The following is a 16389-nucleotide window of genomic DNA, read 5'->3' on the forward strand; positions in this document are numbered from 1 at the left end:
ACTTGCCATGTGTTGAATATTCGACAAATTTTATGGGCTTTACTCTAAGCCCAACTTTTCCTCTTTAGGCCTTTCTGCGCTGTTGCGTCAAAAAGACAAAAACTTAATAGATTTAAGAAAATCAAAATGATTCATTTTAGTTTCGGTATTTATCCTTTTGCATGTCATTGATCAATACGTTTTGAATCATATTTATAAAGATTGAAAACTATAGTATATGAAATCTTTATTAAAGCCAAACCAAAAGCCCCACTTATTTTACGTATTTGTCTCTGTCGAAACGCAGATTTTATCAGACAAGTGGCACCAAACTAACTAAAGAATCAATATTGTATTAGGCAAAAGAAGAAAAAGATAACAAAATTAATCATTTTCTTAGAGTTGGGTAGGTCACTAGAGGCCCAATTATTACTCACTAAGCTAAGGAGGAGTACTTAAGTTAAAAGATGCCACTGCATAGCACTGAGACCCTCCAAATAAAGCGAATAAAAATTAATAAATTGATTAAAAGTATTAATCTTCCACTCTTGTCCCACAAAATGCGACCTAATTTCTTGGAAAAGTTTATTCAATTTCTGAATAACAAATAATTCACAGTTATTCAAATATTTATACAAATAAATTATCAGCTATATTTAAAATCGTTACTAAAAAATATATTTAACCAATCGGTAGTAATCTCGTGGTACAAATATCAATTATCCATTTTCAGATCAAATCATTACTATAACTATTTTAATTTAAAAACTATATATATATATATATATTATATATCAACTTTTTATAATGTGAATCATAAGTCGACTATTAAGTTTTGATATATGATATTGTATGTTTTTTTCTAACAAAATCATAAACAAATCACATCTTATATATATGAGATTCAGATTCTCTATGTTAAAAAATAAAAATTACCGGAATATTCCCCTCAAGCATCTGACGTGTCGGCCGACGATGAAGAATCCAGGTCATCAAAAGGTGTAGTTTAGAAACAGAGGCGCACGATAAGGTCAACTTTTGGAATAGAGGAAAAGACTCAACCTTTTTTATCATCTCTCTCGATTTGTTTTTCTCCCGGTGGTGATGCTTTTGTCGTTTCATCGTTCGTTTACTTCAACTTGCTTATTATTCTACGCTCATGGACTAATCAAAGCCATGAGGAAAAAAAAAAAAGCAACAACACAAAATATATGTATAAAAAAATAAATATCTCTGCTTTTTTTTTTCAATGATGGGTACGCTTCACCTCTAAGTTTTGACCAAAGTTTTTCTTCATTTCTCTCTTCTCTCTTGTGGTCACCGTTTGATCGGAATATTCCTTTTAGAATGCCAAGATTCATTCTTCATCTCTCGAGCTCCTCATGAATTTCTTCTCTGCTTATCAATGGAGGTTGGTTTTTGTTTCTCATGTTATCTTTTCTTGCTTTGTGAAGTCCTTAAATTTTCCAATTTTGGTTTTTAGTTGTTGCAACTTTCTAGTTTCATGGGTATTACTCTATTTGGCTATGTTTCTTCAAAAGGCTCTGTTTTGGAGAGCTGGGTTTTCTAAAGTTTCAACCTTTATTGCTAAAACTGAAACTATAACTACTTGTTTATTGTGTGTGTTAGTAAGCAATGCAATTTTAGAGATATGGACTGGATCTATATATCTATTGAAAGCTGAGCTAGAGAATCTGTTTCTTGAATTCAATAAGCTTGAGTCTGTAAATTGTTGATTTACAGATGATGAGCTCTTCTTCTTCTACTACTCAAGTTGTATCATTCAGAGACATGGGGATGTATGAACCATTTCAACAGTTATCTGGTTGGGAGAGTCCTTTCAAATCAGATATCAACAATATTACTAGTAATCAGAATAACAATCAGAGTTCTTCAACAACACTTGAGGTTGATGCTAGACCAGAAGCAGATGATAACAATAGAGTGAGTTATTGTTTATTCCTGGATCATGCTTTAGAATGATTTATAAGTGTTGTTTGTTTGGTGATTGATGGTTAATTATGTTGCAGGTGAATTATACTTCTGTGTATAATAACTCTCTTGAAGCAGAACCGTCGAGTAATAATGATCAGGACGAAGACCGGATCAATGATAAGGTAAGGCTTTAGCATTTTAAGGCTACTTATACCTTTTGCTTCGAAGACTTCATAAACTCCTCCTTCTCCATTTTAATCTTTAGAGGAAGAGACACGGCGTGATGACATGAATTGTTGTTCCTTCTCTATGAACAGATGAAACGGCGTTTGGCTCAGAACCGAGAAGCTGCTCGCAAAAGTCGTTTGAGAAAGAAGGTAACCTTGGTGGGATTTTTTCTTGTGTTAATGATAAAAAGGAAAGCTTATGCAAAGTTGTGTCTGTGCTTGTAGGCCCATGTTCAACAGTTAGAAGAAAGCCGGTTGAAGTTGTCACAGCTCGAGCAGGAACTTGTAAGAGCTAGGCAGCAGGTTAGCTCAAGCTTGTTTATTTGTTGTGTGTTCATCAAACTTTATCTGATTCATTCTGACTCAGTGATTCTTCTGGTTTGTATTAGGGATTATGCGTACGCAATTCTTCAGATACTAGTTATCTAGGACCAGCTGGGAATATGAACTCAGGTTGGTGTTTATATCACTAAATAAGCATATGTTAGCATTGCTTTATCTCTTAATCCTCAGTAGATAAAGAAGTAATTTTCCCAATAATAACCATTTTCAGGTATTGCTGCATTTGAGATGGAATACACACACTGGCTAGAAGAGCAAAACAGGAGAGTTAGTGAGATTCGAACAGCGCTCCAAGCTCATATAGGTGACATTGAGCTCAAAATGTTGGTAGATAGTTGCTTGAACCACTACGCAAATCTCTTCCGCATGAAAGCTGATGCTGCAAAGGCTGATGTGTTCTTCTTGATGTCGGGAATGTGGCGAACTTCAACTGAACGCTTCTTCCAATGGATTGGAGGTTTCCGCCCATCCGAGCTTTTAAATGTAAACTTCTTTTTTACTTTTACACGTTTCTCTTTCTACTCTTGAGAAAAAATGCTCAACCTTTTTTGTTGTCTAGGTTGTGATGCCATACGTTGAGCCCTTAACCGATCAGCAACTGTTGGAGGTGCGTAACCTGCAACAGTCGTCTCAGCAAGCAGAGGAGGCTCTCTCTCAAGGCTTAGATAAACTTCAGCAGGGTTTGGTCGAAAGCATAGCAATTCAGATAAAAGTTGTTGAGTCTGTGAATCACGGGGCTCCAATGGCTTCAGCCATGGAGAATCTTCAAGCATTGGAGAGTTTTGTGAACCAGGTAACGCTAAGTGTATTTGCTTTGTGCTTTTGCAGTCTCCATGAATCCAAAGTTTATTTTCATTTTTGATTAGAAACTTTGTGAGCATGGATTTCACAAACAAAATCTCTGACAATATTGGAACAGGCGGATCATCTGAGACAACAGACCCTGCAGCAAATGAGTAAGATATTGACGACAAGACAGGCTGCTCGAGGGTTGCTCGCTCTAGGAGAATACTTCCACAGGCTGCGTGCTCTTAGTTCTCTCTGGGCAGCTCGTCCACGAGAACACACTTGACAAGTTAGGAGGCAAACAAAACAAAGAGAAAGAAGCACAAGGCAGATGATGTTAGCTATAGGGACTTGCTTTATCTCTCAGAAAGTGTTGGCTGATATTTTCTCCATTAGAGAGCATCATCTTCCTCATTGATGATTTTGTTTACTTGAAAGGAATAAGAGATGTGTAAATTTGGGTGGAAAACATGTAATGTCTTTGATGCATTAGGCTCTTTATTTGTAAAATATATAGGGTTTGTTGTCACTCATCTCCTCGTATATGAAAATTTGAGCCCACAATCAAATTTTTTGTCTATATTGTTATTCCAACAGTTCTTAGCTTATATTTGTTGTTGGTATAAATTGGTCAATAGACAAACAATAAATTCAAATAGATTCATAGAGAGTTTGATCATTCCCTTCATTCAAATTGTGCCTAAAATGAATATCCTACGGGTCTCAGCCAAAAAAGCCCACACCGAGGAAAGATAAAGACAAGAGTTAAAGGTAACACATGTTTCTTCCCTTTTGTGATACAAATGGGGTAAAAAGGGTTAGTTCTCTTTCTTTCTTTATCTCTCCTGTAAAATTCAAATCTTCTTCACTAGCCATCCTGGAAAAAAGAAGTAAAAAGACATAAGAATAGACCAAGAAATCAACTTCCAAATGTGAAGAACACAAGACTCATATGGAAAAGGCAGCAGAGTACTTCATGTAAACAAGAAAGTATCCATGACCCGGTTTACTACTACTTCCTTGTTACAAAATACAAGCTAGGAGGATGAAATATTACAGTCTCGTGCTTCTTAAAGAGAAAGGATTATTTACCTCTGGCATGGAACTGCTTGGGCCACCAAGTGATAAGGCATTGTGGCTATTACTTGAGCCCATAGAGTGTCCATAGAAGTCGGTACTTCTGCAAGCAAGCATGATCAGTTGGTAAGTATGGTATAAATAGTTTGGGAAAAGAAATCACTAGTAACAGAATACCTAGCATCTGAATGTTCCATCTTTGAAGCTACATCAGAGGTCTCTCCTGCGTTGTTGCTCAAAGGGCTTGATCCAAAGCTTAGTTGCGAGCATTCTTCTGTAGAGATTGGCAAATTATCTGAAGTTACAACAGCAGGTTTATCGTCTTCATGAGATGCTTCTTGATCATGACTATTTGTATCTCTTGTCTGCAAAAGAAGATAAAACCATACGACAAAGCCAAAGTTCCAGTAAAACAAAAATGACAACTAGCTTAAACCAGAAGTCATTTGATTCCTGTAAAACATCAAGAGTCAGGAACTACATGAGGACAGCTAGTGATACAGAGTTTGAGGACAGTAACAACTCCTCAGGTATGACAGATTTCCTAATTCATAAGATGAAATTAATGTTAAAAGATAGAGAGCCAGAAGCTTCAGAAATCTGTCATCTTACATTTATCAACTGCCTGACTTGGCCATGAAGACTTGCGACGTCATCATCATCTAGGTTAGAGTGCAATTTAGAACTGCTGCGCGCCACTCTGCAACCAAAACACAGCAATGAAAGAGTCGCAACACTGAGCATTGTTCAACTCTGTGACAGTCTGATCAATTTACCTTTGACGACGACGCTTTTTAGATCTTTTTGGTTCATCTTGTTGCTCCTGTTTCCTCTTAAGGTTTGCCCTTGGAGCTTCATCCATTAGTGGGCAATTAAAATCCGAAAGAAGATGGCGTGGTGTTGAGGAGGGCCGAAGCATATCTTTATCATTATCCTGAGCACCAACCACCATGTACATCACTTCCAGGGAAACCCATACATACCCACCAACACCAATTTTTGGGCCGTTGCTCAGCTTGCACAACGCCACCTGTTCGCGGTTAATCACATCTACCTTGACAATCACCACGTCATGAAACCCCGTGAATTGAGTATTCTCTTCTAATGGGCCACGGTAGATGTGCTGCACAACAATTTATATATGTTAGCTAAGAAAGTAAGACCTAATCAAATACTACACTGCTTAAATTATTCTTACTTCTCCAATACGCCACAACTCAGGGAAAGTAATTAAAGCTGCACCAACAGGCTGAATGTGAAGGTGGGCTAAAGCCTTGTCCAAAGTGTCGAAACTAAGGACAGACTTTATCTTGTGCTTTCTCTTATGAGCACTTGGAGGATAACGACGGCATTTATACTGACGAAACTGTGGGATCTCTTTTGGGATCCCTTCTCTTTCAATATGTTCCAAGGCTTCAGCAATTGAATTACCGTAGCACACATGTCCCTTTTCCGCATGTTTATCCTTGCCGAGCATCTCTGGTTCAACATGGTTGCTTAGGTACCAAGCACACAGTGGAATATATGTATCTTCCCAGTGGCGGATAATCCTTATGGCACTGGTTAGATCGGAAGAAGCGTACGCCTAACAATTGATGTGCCTGAGCTGATCTCGAATAAAACCAGCAATCACGATCCATGACGAGCTTTTCAAAAGCTCAGCGAATGCCTAAACAAGACAAACAACAAAAGTTCTGATATTTTGGAAAATTATGGACATGTTAAAGTTTAAGTATTAGATTCTGTACCGGTCTTGCAACTCTCCAGCACAAGAAAGCAACGCGACCATCATCTGAAAGGTGGAAAGGACCTCTTCGGGCTGTTCTTCTTGCTTGTTGAACATACCAATCAGTCAGGATCAAACACAGATTTCCAGGCTGTATAATACTCAATCCCTTCTTTCTCAGGCGCTTCAAACAGTTTGGTGGAAGCCCTTTTAGACCATCAGGCCTTGAGGGTATAAACTGATCCATATCCATAGGTACCACCACCTTTTTGTTTTTTCTTTTACCCATCTCTGAAAAACAAATACAAAAACACAAACATATCAGTGTCTCAAACATTATTGAAGTGTTTCAATATTTTTTGCAATGGCATTATCCAAAAAACGAATACAAGTAACATACGACATCACAAGAAATTTATTCTTAACAAGCCATAGTGAAGAGTTTTTGAAGACTCCAAGACCACTACTAGTCTAGTGACACATAGTAAAGAGTTTTTTAAGACACCAAAACCACTACTAGTCTAGTGACACATAGTAAAGAGTTTTTGAAGACACCAAGACCACTACTAGTCTAGTGACACATAGTTAAGTTTTTTAAGAAACCGAAACCACTACTAGTCTATTGACACAGAAAGAACTTTTACTTTTAGAGGCAATCTCAAAGTGAAACATACAAAAAAAATCAGATGCATATTCAAAGTCAAAACGTACAGAAATAAAGTAAATTCAAGTAGAATAGACATTCAGACAGCAAATGAGGGACCAGCAAAAAAAACAACAACTAGCAAACATTGGACATATACATAAATCATTTTTTAGTCCCATGGTCTCGGATAATAATCCCATGCCCTACAGTACTAGAGTCACAAGATACGACCCATAAATGTATGTACCTCTTGGCGTCGTTGTTCCTGTTCTCTTAGCTCTAGATGAAATCAGAGACTGAGAAACCTAGCGAACTTTTTCGTAGCCAAAGAAAAAAAAAAGAAGTCAAAATCAAACTTATGAATGAAAGTAAAGCTCAGAATAAACGGAAAGTTTCCGTGGTTGGAATGTGTAAACCCTTACCGGCTTGTTGTCGGAATCTCGAGAAATGCTCCTGTGTTGCTCGGACGATCAGTGTGTGTACTTTTGCTGAAGTGAAAGATTATGAAAAGATCTGGGGTAAATCAGTAAATGTAAAAGCCCTTACCTAAAGCGATGGCGTTTTAAGGGTACGGTGAAAAAACAATAAAAATTGAACATGTGCGTTGCAACATCGTCAAGATTGACAATTGAAGTCCCAAATGAAGCCCATGAATGAAACCTTCGCCGCCTTCGCCAGACAAAACCTAAAACTATAAAAGCAGCAGTCGCTAATTTTTGGAAGGAGAAGGAGAAAGATGAGTCGCCGGGTGGAATACACGTTAGCTCCTCCGCAGAGGAATGAATCTGACGTAATTCTCTCATCTTTTTATATTGTTTAGCTTGTGTACTAGTGTTCCTTTCTTACGATGTTAAGGGTAGTGATTGATTGATTGATTATTTTCTCTGATGGGTCTTAGGGTTTTGATTATCCCGACGGTATCCCAATATCATACAATCTTCATAGGCTTCGTCACTTTGAGTGTGAAGGCAGTTATCCCAAGTATCCTTATGGTTCTTTGGTCAAGTTTTATGCAATGGTGGGACTTCATCGTTACAATGTGTTGGAGGTAAACAATATAGTGCTTTTCTAGTCGATATGCTACTGGAACTATTAATTATTATTATGATATACCAATTACATTCTCAATCTCTTTTTCCATCTGTCAGGGGAAAAATTTGCAGCTCGATACCCTAAAGAGTTTCAACATGAGAATCAATTGTGGTGCTTCTTCTTACTACATTACTTTGGCTGCACGCGTTCCAGATAGCGGTTTGAAGCAGATCTTTCAGGTTCTAGTTCATGAAGAGCGTCTTGGCAGTTTAGACATGACATGTACTATCGCTAGACCTCGAGGTAAACATGTAACTTTACTTGATCAGTCATTTTGACTTGTGGCAGTTTACCTGTACATCTAACACTTGCTGGTTAATATTGCACAGTGACTACCAATGTGCCTTTTCTACGTCCGCACAGCGAATCAGAGTATGATTATATGGACAATGATGAATTGCCTGACTGGCCTTCAGAGATTGCTTTCGATGATACAAAACGGTTTCATCTGGTAAGATTATTATTTATAAAGTACATCCTTTGTTGTTTGTTTAATGAATTATCATATGGATTTATAAATCATTTAAAATGCATGAATCAATAGAGACACTTGTGGTTTTGCTTTTGCCTACTAGTTAATTTTATTGAGATACCTTGCAGGTGAAGGAATCAGAGTTGCGAGACAATGATTGGATTCGACTCTATTTGGAACTTACACTTGTTGCTCACGATAGGTTTCTTACAGTTGTAAGTGTCTTTTCTCTCTTTCATTTGTTTGCATATCAAAATGATTTAGTGGCATTCAATATTGGTAATAATTAACATTACATGATTTTGTTTATGCAGCACTATCTCTCCCAGTTGGAGATTGTGAAAGTTGCGATTGAAGAAGTGGAGCAACCGAATGCGAGTCTCAACACCAAAACTACATTTGTCTACATAACTTATAAGGACTTGGCAAAGGCTCAGATTGGTGAGCCGGTTGATCGCAAAGCTATTGTTAGAAAAATCATCAATGAGACTACGGGACTCTTGAGACTCCGGGGTGATTATTGGAGTGGAGAAAGAAGTGTGATCACTCCGGAGGAGGAATATATGCTTCTCCATGGCGGAGAAAAAGTTCGAAACAATGAGCAGCGTTCTAAAAAACTTAAGCGTCGTGTAGGTGTTCATAGGCTATGGCGATGGTGGTACCAGGCTTACAAAAACCGTGGCCTCCGCTCGTCGTCTTATTAAGTAATGAATGTGGATAAGCTGCATAACTATTATTAATGGTCTCTGACTAAGTTATTTTGTGCGTTTGGACTGTTTATGTGGATTTGTTTTTTTGCGGTTTGTGTAAGTTATAAGGGTGTACTGTTCTCAACATCTGAACACTAATGTTTAGTTTAATCGTGCTTGGTTTTGTCTTCTTGGACCAAATCCTAGTTGTGAAATTTGCCTTTACTGCTTCTTCTCTGCTTTAGTTTTCTCTTCATCTCTATTCTTTTCCATGGTTTTGGCAGATGATGTTATAAAAAATAAGATTAGAGGGAAATACTTTTAACCAAAAATAGACATTATAACCATAGGAAACAAGACTAGTTAAACCTGGGAAGAGAAAGAGACCATTGATGAGGAATTGGCAAAGCAGAGAGACAATGTCTTAAAGCACATTTTGCTCTGTTTCCTCTAATCATAATTCCAGCTACTTCATTGTTCTTTCGGATAGAGAACACATTTAAAACTAATGTAAAAATATCTTACACAGAGTGATGAAATTCTGGTGACAATGACCAAGCTCTACACTATTTCTCCTGATTCTTATACTGCGAGAAAGTAATGAGATTTTTTGCATGTCATTTAGTTTTATTCTGTTGTAACCATAGCAAGTAAAGGGAGTCTTACAGAATTGATACAAGTGAACACAGTAGGAAACTGTTACGTGAAGTGAAACATCAATTACTTACTACCAATTCAGGAATTGTTTTGAATGAGATATGATATCTTCTTCTCGGCTTGTAGTTCTACAAGCATTGAGGTTGAGTTCCTTTCTTCTTTAACATCTCCAAGTATGTGTTCATGATCTTCTTGTCTAACTCGTAATAGACTTCCATTTTCTTCAAAGGTCTCATATCAAGATCAATGAAATGTACCTGCAAAGATTATGAGAGTAACAATTCAATAGCAAATATTTACCATCTAGAAGTTAAAGAAAGATGTACCTTGTATTCAAACTCTTGCTTTGTTGTTTCAAGGTGAAGATTACTATGGGAAGAGGATTTTGAGAGCCCAGCTTCCGTAGATCTAAAACTTATCATTACACTACAATCCTTTGCAGTGGCAGATATTAGAAATTCCTTCAAAATATTCACTTTTTCGTCCATTGGAATTGAGTGCATAGAGCTAAATTGATTCAACTCTCTGCACACTTTACATGGCTGGTCAATGAAGTCATAGTACACGTGAATCGCTCCCTCGATGTTATATCTATCGAGCTTTTGTACGTCTAGAAGCTGATCTAGAACTCCGGATGTGTAAACAGTTTCTGCTACAAGCTCTATGAAACGATCTGCACGTAAACCATCATCGGTCTTGATGATATCTTTGAGTATATGCTCAAAAGCTAGTTCAACCTTTGAGGTTGTTTTGCATATGCCACCACCTAAGCCTCCAAATACTAGAGAACCATTCAAAAACACACGAAAATTGTTCTGAGGAGTCGTGTAGAGCGCTTTTATAGCTTCGAGTATTCTTTCTTTGGATCCAGAGAAAAGGTCTAAAGGATCATATTCACTGATTTCTGAGATCTGCAAAATACATAGCTTTAAAGTGTTAGGTTCAAAGATTGGATTAATTGTTAATTTGAGAGATGTAGGAGAAAAGGTACCTCGTTTTCCCTAAGCTTGAGAACTTGGTGCATTTCGAAACGAGTTATACTCTTCTTAATAACGTTTTCTTCTGCTATGAAACTTGAAGATGGAAGGAATCCACATTTGGGCTACTTCATCAGAGCAAACATATATTAGCCACTAAAAGCATTCAATGGCTAGCATAAAAGTAAGTAAGCACAAGATAATGACGAACACCTTTATTTCAACACTTAAGCATGGTTTATCCTCAACATGACCTGAAAGCAGAGGAGATCATCATCATTAACACGACAACATGTATATAAACCAAAAGCAATGCTTAAATCCATCATTGAATTTACTTTAACCAAGAGACAACTCACAAGCTCACATCAAACTTTACTTGCAAGTGAGAACAATGAAAGGAAAAGCCTGATCAATAGTTTTATTACACGAAATAGATTTACCGTGGGCGAAAAGCGTCAAATCATCCATGAGAAGCACAGAACTGCGGTTAGTATCCACACTAGCTACATCAGCTCGCCAAGAAGGACGTTGAGATGTTATAATTTTCTCAACAGATTCAAGAAATTCCTTTGCTACAAGAAGAAGTATCTGCAAAGTTGCAACAACACAAAAAAATTCCCAAATCATCACAAGACTCAAAACCCTTTAAAAAATTTCCATTTTCATGTAACCATTGCGTTAGAATCATGACAAGAGAAGGAAATGAAGAGGAAACATACTCCAGGATTGACATGTTTACGACCCAACAAAGGTCTCATGACATGTTTGACAAACAAATACTCTTCAATCTCCTTGTTCTTGCAAGATACAAGATCCTTAACGTCTCCCCAAATAAGCTTTTCATGAGTAGTAAGACCATTTTCACTTTTGTCTCCATTTTCATTCCCATCCTTTGGCATTTTTTGTATCCTCATCATCTTTCCCAACTTCACACATAACACACACAAAAAAGAGAAACAAACAATTTAGAATCAATGTTAACTACTTCTTCCTAATCCCAAAAAACGATGAAATATAGGTTTTGAGAAACAGATTCAAAGAGGAGACTAACGAAAGAGGGAGAAGATCCAGTGTAAGCAAGAACCAAATTAACAGCTCCTTCGCCTCTATATGACCAATCAACTGCATCTTTTGGTTCCAAAACAATCTCCTCCATCTGAATCCAAACACCAACACAGATTAACCAAAATTCTCGTTTATTTTATATTTAACATCAGATGCGTAATCTTAGAGCAATGATCAAATCGAAAACAAACTATGAACCTTTGATTTGATCACAATGTAGTCCACTTGCACCTTTGATCTGATATGTGTAACGTGTTGCAGCAGTCAGGTTAGAAAAATTATCACTAATGATCTCGATTAGTATTAAAATCCAACACTCGTAATTTAGTTCTACAGGTTTCTTTCCTCTCTCAAAAAAAAAAAACAATATCTGTACGAAACAAACGCATTGCATGTATCCGTTTTTTTTTTTAATTATTGATTGTGTTTATTAAAAAAAAAAATCAAACAGGTCCATAAGAGACATATATCGAATAATTTAGTAACCATTAGTAGAATATAATTTTTTGGAACTAATACAATATAAAAAATAATGATATTGTGTATGGATTTTAATGGATGAATTAACAATAATTAAAAGAACAAGAGGAAGAAAATGTTTTTTTTTATTAATCCTTCAAATTAGGCGAAATCAAAGGGGTTAAGATTAGAATTAGGGAACCAAGTCGCCCCCATTTATAGATTTCGTAATTGAGAATGATGATATTACCGGGAAATTGAAACGGTTGTGGATTTAGAATTAGACATTTGAGACCGGTTAAAGAAAGTAAACCGGGAGGGGAATATAGGACAAGAGATCAGGTGGTGGGAAAGGACCAATGATGAGGAACTGACAAATTGCAGAAGACAGAGTTAAGTAAGTGTCTCTGTCTTAATATTCATCGGGAAACTCTCTCTATCTTTCTTATCTTAGCTGTACTTAACATTTTTCTCCGTACCTTTTATTCTCCCTTATTGGCTTCTTTTCTTTTTCAGTTTTTTTTTTTTGTATAAAAGATTATATATTTGTTTACTTCTGATTTCTTACTCAAAATGATCTCGTTTATCTTACAGGATATATATGTATTTAAGTAGATACGATTTTTGAAGTGATAGATACGAGAACATAGCTGGATTTTAAGGTAGAAGTCAATTCAAAATCAATTTCCTATAAACTTAAATTCTCCCCAAAAACGAATAACAATATTAGCTGTTTGCACTTGCACCATATGGTTTATCGAATATTCGCTGTTATGTTTCTTCCCTTTTTTTTTCTTTGCATTTCTTCGCTCTCTGAAAATCTTTTTATTCAATTACTACTATTTTCCTTTAAAGGAAATTACGATTCGATTTTATTAGTAATATATTTCTCTTCCAAGTGTATCTCTTTTTTATAGTATTCAGATTCACCCGGCTAGATAAATTCGAACTTTTTAAAAACCATCATCACTCACATACCGACAAAAAAACTATTCATCTTATTAAAAAAAAAAAGTAAAATATCCTCAAAAACATCTAAAAGAAGATAAATTACACCATAGCCTCTGAAGATTACAAAAATAAACAACATTTCCTCATGAAAAAAAAACCCTCTAGTATTTATCAATTATGCCGGTAGTAATTTTATTACTCTCTTAGATAATAATCTTGTTTTCCACCCAAAAAGATGCTAATCAACAAGAACTACTTAATAATAATAAGAATTATCAACTAAGAACTGGTCTTATCTCATGAACTCTCATACCAACAAAACATGACTTCAAACACTTTCCTCTCGGCGATCCTCCTCCTCCGACCATCATTCCACTCTCCACCACCGTCTCCTCCCCCACCGCCGCTAATATAACCTTCCTATATCCATCATCACTATCACCATGCACATTGCCCTTATCATCATCATTAATAGTAACATCCTTATTAATCTTATCCGCCAGATCATCCAAATCATCTTCCACCTCTTGCTGATCATCATCATCGCACTCATCCTCATCATCACATTCATCATCATCCTCTTCATCATCACTTTGGTAATGAGAGGGTTCTTGAGGAAGATCAAAAACATCATCGTCTAAAGGAACAAGGTGGAGAGTGAGACGACCATTGGATCTATTCGCACGGAAATACTCATGATGACGAACCTTCTCTTCTCTGAGTATAAGCCTGCCGTCGCTGGTCACCACACGCTTGAGAACCCACGGCATGTGCGGGAGAAGATTCCCCGTCTGAGCAAGCAACGGTATCGGAGGAGGAAACTCACGCGCCGCCGCAGCTCTAGCTTCTCTCTCCTCTCTCCTCCTTCCACCGTAACGAAACCGGCTTTTTACAGGCTCCGACGCAACGGAGACAACATCGTTCCCTTCGTCAGCGGAGAGGATGTCGAAGCAGCTCTCTGTCCCGATGTAGTCTCCCACGGCGGAGGAAGAAGAAGATGACGTGCGTGAAAGCATGGATGACGTCACAAAAGGTGAGGTTTGATCGGAGTTGATGGAAAGAGACTGATCAGAAGAAGAAGCCATGGATGATGATGAGTCAGAGGAAGAAGAGGCTCTCTCCATATCTGGATTTTACAAGAAAATAAAAATAACAAAACCCAACAAAAAAATATCAATTTTTTTTTTAATGGGTTTTGTTTCTTTTATTTTATAATTTGAATGTGATGTTGAAGACTTGCATGAAGAGATCTTAAATAGAGAGACAGCTAAGAGAAAGAGGTGATGTCATGGAAAGGATGGTCTCTGAGATATTATTGAGAATCTGTGACATTTAATGTTTTTTTTCCTGTAAATAAGAAAATATAGAAAATATTAGACTAAAATAGACCAAAATAATATTTTTTGCTAACAATATGTCATCATTACCAAATTAGTATAAGCTAAAGTGGATATGATTGGTAGAACATCTAGAAGTTTCTTAGAATTTCTATACATCTCTCACACCTTTCTTTTATCCAATGAATGTACAATTGTTCTTTTAAATGCATATGGCAATTAATCTATAGCTTGAAATTGGGACTGAAAAATGGGAAAATATAATGTAATTGTTCTAATTGGGTTTCAAATATATGTACAACATCTAGACGATAATGGTTACATATATTATCTTACTAACAAATAATCAATAGTTTAATGACAAGATAGAGCATAAACTAACAACATCACAGCCACACATAATCAACCATTATCTAAATATTTAGGATGAGCTTAATCCTATATATGTATGCCATATCATATTCTCTTTGATCTAATTACTTACATTTCCATTTTCTTGAACGATTTAATCAACAGAGAAAAAAATAGATAGCTAAAATAAGGTTAAGCTATGAAGATGGTCATTAAAACGTCTATGGATTATTAATCCTTTTAAGGTAAAAACAGCCAAAATCTGTTGCCAAAGTTTTTAGAAACGTTACAATGAAAACAAAAAGCAACTTCGATTACATGAAAGCTACACGTTTTGTTTTAACAAGAATCTGTCTATTCTAGAACTTGGAATGCAAAAAGTATCTACCTATTCTTGAACGCCAAAAAGCAACTACGACGATTCACGAAATAAACAAGTTGTTGACTGACTAATTCGCGAATTATTTATCAATTAGTTTTACAAAAAAATCATTAACGCAATGGTCAAATCGAACAAGCTACACGTACCTTTAATAAATGAATAAAACGAAGCCGACTTCCATGAATATATATCTAATTAATTTCCTAGGATTCAAACAACGATTAACCAAGATTCTAAGAAAACATTAAGATAATCACGAACATTCTTATGTGTTTAAGAAACAAAACAAAAAAACGAATGATTGAGACTAATATCATAATCAGATTTCCTAAATGTAATCCTACAAGATAATGTATCATCATCATCATCATCATCATCATCAAACAAATAAAAATGGTTTTCAAACACGAAATAATTGAATGCAAAAAGATTAAAAAATCGATAATAAATTTACCTGTAAACATGGAAAAAGCAAACGAGTTTTCTTCCGAGAGATTAAAAGATGAACGTTACGCGAACTTTTGTTCTCTTATACACGCTCGCACAACGAAGCACAAGAGAATTTAATTCGTCGAAACGGAATCGATACGATATATACCTATCATTAATTCGATTGTTTGAAAAGAAAAATCGTTTTGGGATTAAGGAAAGATAATCAAGAAAAAATATTTATTTTAATTTAAAACAATGCTTAAAATTAGGCAAAGTCGGAGGGATTAAGATTAGGATGTTTAACCAAGTCGGCCGTTCCTCTCTCGCTTGCTGTAAATCCTTAACCTATCCTAATTTTAAGCGTTATGGATAAAAAAACTTTTAAATTTTAACTATTTTACAGCATCTCTATGGTAACAAAAATTTAGAATTTATTATTCACTTTTTTCTTATCCAAAGGATATGACTGATAGCCACAATGGCAGAATTTTCCGAAAAGTGATAATTATAAGATAGAATAGGATTATTATTAATTTAACCTAATTAATATTTCAATTCCCTGTATTTGATAGTAATATTCAAGATTTAAAGATTTGATAACATGATTTGTATTTTGTCATGACATTATCCTAAAGTTTGTGTTTGTTATCTAAGGTCATTGTGATTTATGCAATAATGTCAGATTTTAAAGCATAATTTAGACAATTAAATTAAACCACAATGGATTACGTTTGGATATATATTCTTTAAATTTTATAATTAATTAACACTCTTTAGTAAAACAAAACATAATAAGATTACAGA

General features: G+C 35.8%; 5 protein-coding genes and 1 long non-coding RNA gene across 9 annotated transcripts; 2 read left to right on the forward strand and 4 right to left on the reverse strand.

The window, feature by feature from the left end:
- The first annotated feature begins 866 nt into the window (after positions 1–866).
- Positions 867–3873, forward strand: TGA3 (transcription factor TGA3). The gene is made up of 9 exons (NM_102057.4): positions 867–1390; positions 1723–1923; positions 2010–2096; positions 2232–2291; positions 2367–2444; positions 2531–2594; positions 2695–2966; positions 3043–3276; positions 3403–3873. The coding sequence occupies exons 1-9, from the start codon at positions 1385–1387 to the stop codon at positions 3553–3555; spliced, it is 1155 nt and encodes a 384-aa protein (NP_564156.1). The 5' UTR covers positions 867–1384; the 3' UTR covers positions 3556–3873.
- A 52-nt stretch (positions 3874–3925) lies between these two features.
- AT1G22080 (Cysteine proteinases superfamily protein) lies at positions 3926–7174 on the reverse strand. Of its 2 annotated transcripts, NM_001123858.1 has the most exons (9): positions 7141–7174; positions 6966–7031; positions 6095–6363; positions 5545–6015; positions 5123–5469; positions 4959–5046; positions 4524–4711; positions 4362–4449; positions 3926–4146 (listed from the first exon to the last, which is right to left on the reverse strand). In NM_001123858.1, the coding sequence occupies exons 4-9, from the start codon at positions 5821–5823 to the stop codon at positions 4138–4140; spliced, it is 999 nt and encodes a 332-aa protein (NP_001117330.1). In that variant the 5' UTR covers positions 5824–6015; positions 6095–6363; positions 6966–7031; positions 7141–7174; the 3' UTR covers positions 3926–4137. The 2 variants fall into 2 exon arrangements, with proteins under 2 accessions (NP_001117330.1, NP_173627.2); NM_102058.2 differs by lacking the exons at positions 6966–7031; positions 7141–7174 and adding an exon at positions 6473–6571.
- A 267-nt stretch (positions 7175–7441) lies between these two features.
- On the forward strand, positions 7442–9159 carry emb2204 (uncharacterized protein). Its single transcript, NM_102059.2, has 6 exons — positions 7442–7508; positions 7617–7766; positions 7867–8053; positions 8140–8261; positions 8411–8497; positions 8597–9159. The coding sequence occupies exons 1-6, from the start codon at positions 7455–7457 to the stop codon at positions 8984–8986; spliced, it is 990 nt and encodes a 329-aa protein (NP_564157.1). The 5' UTR covers positions 7442–7454; the 3' UTR covers positions 8987–9159.
- A 167-nt stretch (positions 9160–9326) lies between these two features.
- Positions 9327–9536, reverse strand: AT1G05713. Its single transcript, NR_138948.1, has one exon. It is a non-coding gene; the product is annotated as an other RNA (long non-coding RNA).
- Positions 9537–9756: 220 nt separating this feature from the next.
- Positions 9757–11962, reverse strand: AT1G22100 (Inositol-pentakisphosphate 2-kinase family protein; the record flags this gene model as incomplete). Its single annotated transcript, NM_102060.5, has 8 exons — positions 11872–11962; positions 11660–11764; positions 11328–11534; positions 11049–11196; positions 10819–10859; positions 10620–10730; positions 9955–10539; positions 9757–9885 (listed from the first exon to the last, which is right to left on the reverse strand). The coding sequence occupies exons 2-8, from the start codon at positions 11762–11764 to the stop codon at positions 9757–9759; spliced, it is 1326 nt and encodes a 441-aa protein (NP_173629.2). The 5' UTR covers positions 11872–11962.
- A 278-nt stretch (positions 11963–12240) lies between these two features.
- AT1G22110 (structural constituent of ribosome) lies at positions 12241–15795 on the reverse strand. 3 transcript variants are annotated; one of them, NM_001332536.1, is made up of 3 exons: positions 15608–15772; positions 14324–14430; positions 12241–14209 (listed from the first exon to the last, which is right to left on the reverse strand). In NM_001332536.1, the coding sequence occupies exon 3, from the start codon at positions 14205–14207 to the stop codon at positions 13359–13361; it is 849 nt and encodes a 282-aa protein (NP_001320825.1). In that variant the 5' UTR covers positions 14208–14209; positions 14324–14430; positions 15608–15772; the 3' UTR covers positions 12241–13358. The 3 variants fall into 3 exon arrangements, with proteins under 3 accessions (NP_001320825.1, NP_001319060.1, NP_173630.1); NM_001332535.1 differs by having other exon boundaries at positions 12241–14430; positions 15608–15795; NM_102061.4 differs by lacking the exons at positions 14324–14430; positions 15608–15772 and having other exon boundaries at positions 12241–14300.
- Positions 15796–16389: the final 594 nt, after the last annotated feature.

The sequence above is a fragment of the Arabidopsis thaliana genome (genome assembly GCF_000001735.4).
Source record: "Arabidopsis thaliana chromosome 1 sequence".
In the NCBI taxonomy this organism is placed as follows: domain Eukaryota; kingdom Viridiplantae; phylum Streptophyta; class Magnoliopsida; order Brassicales; family Brassicaceae; genus Arabidopsis; species Arabidopsis thaliana.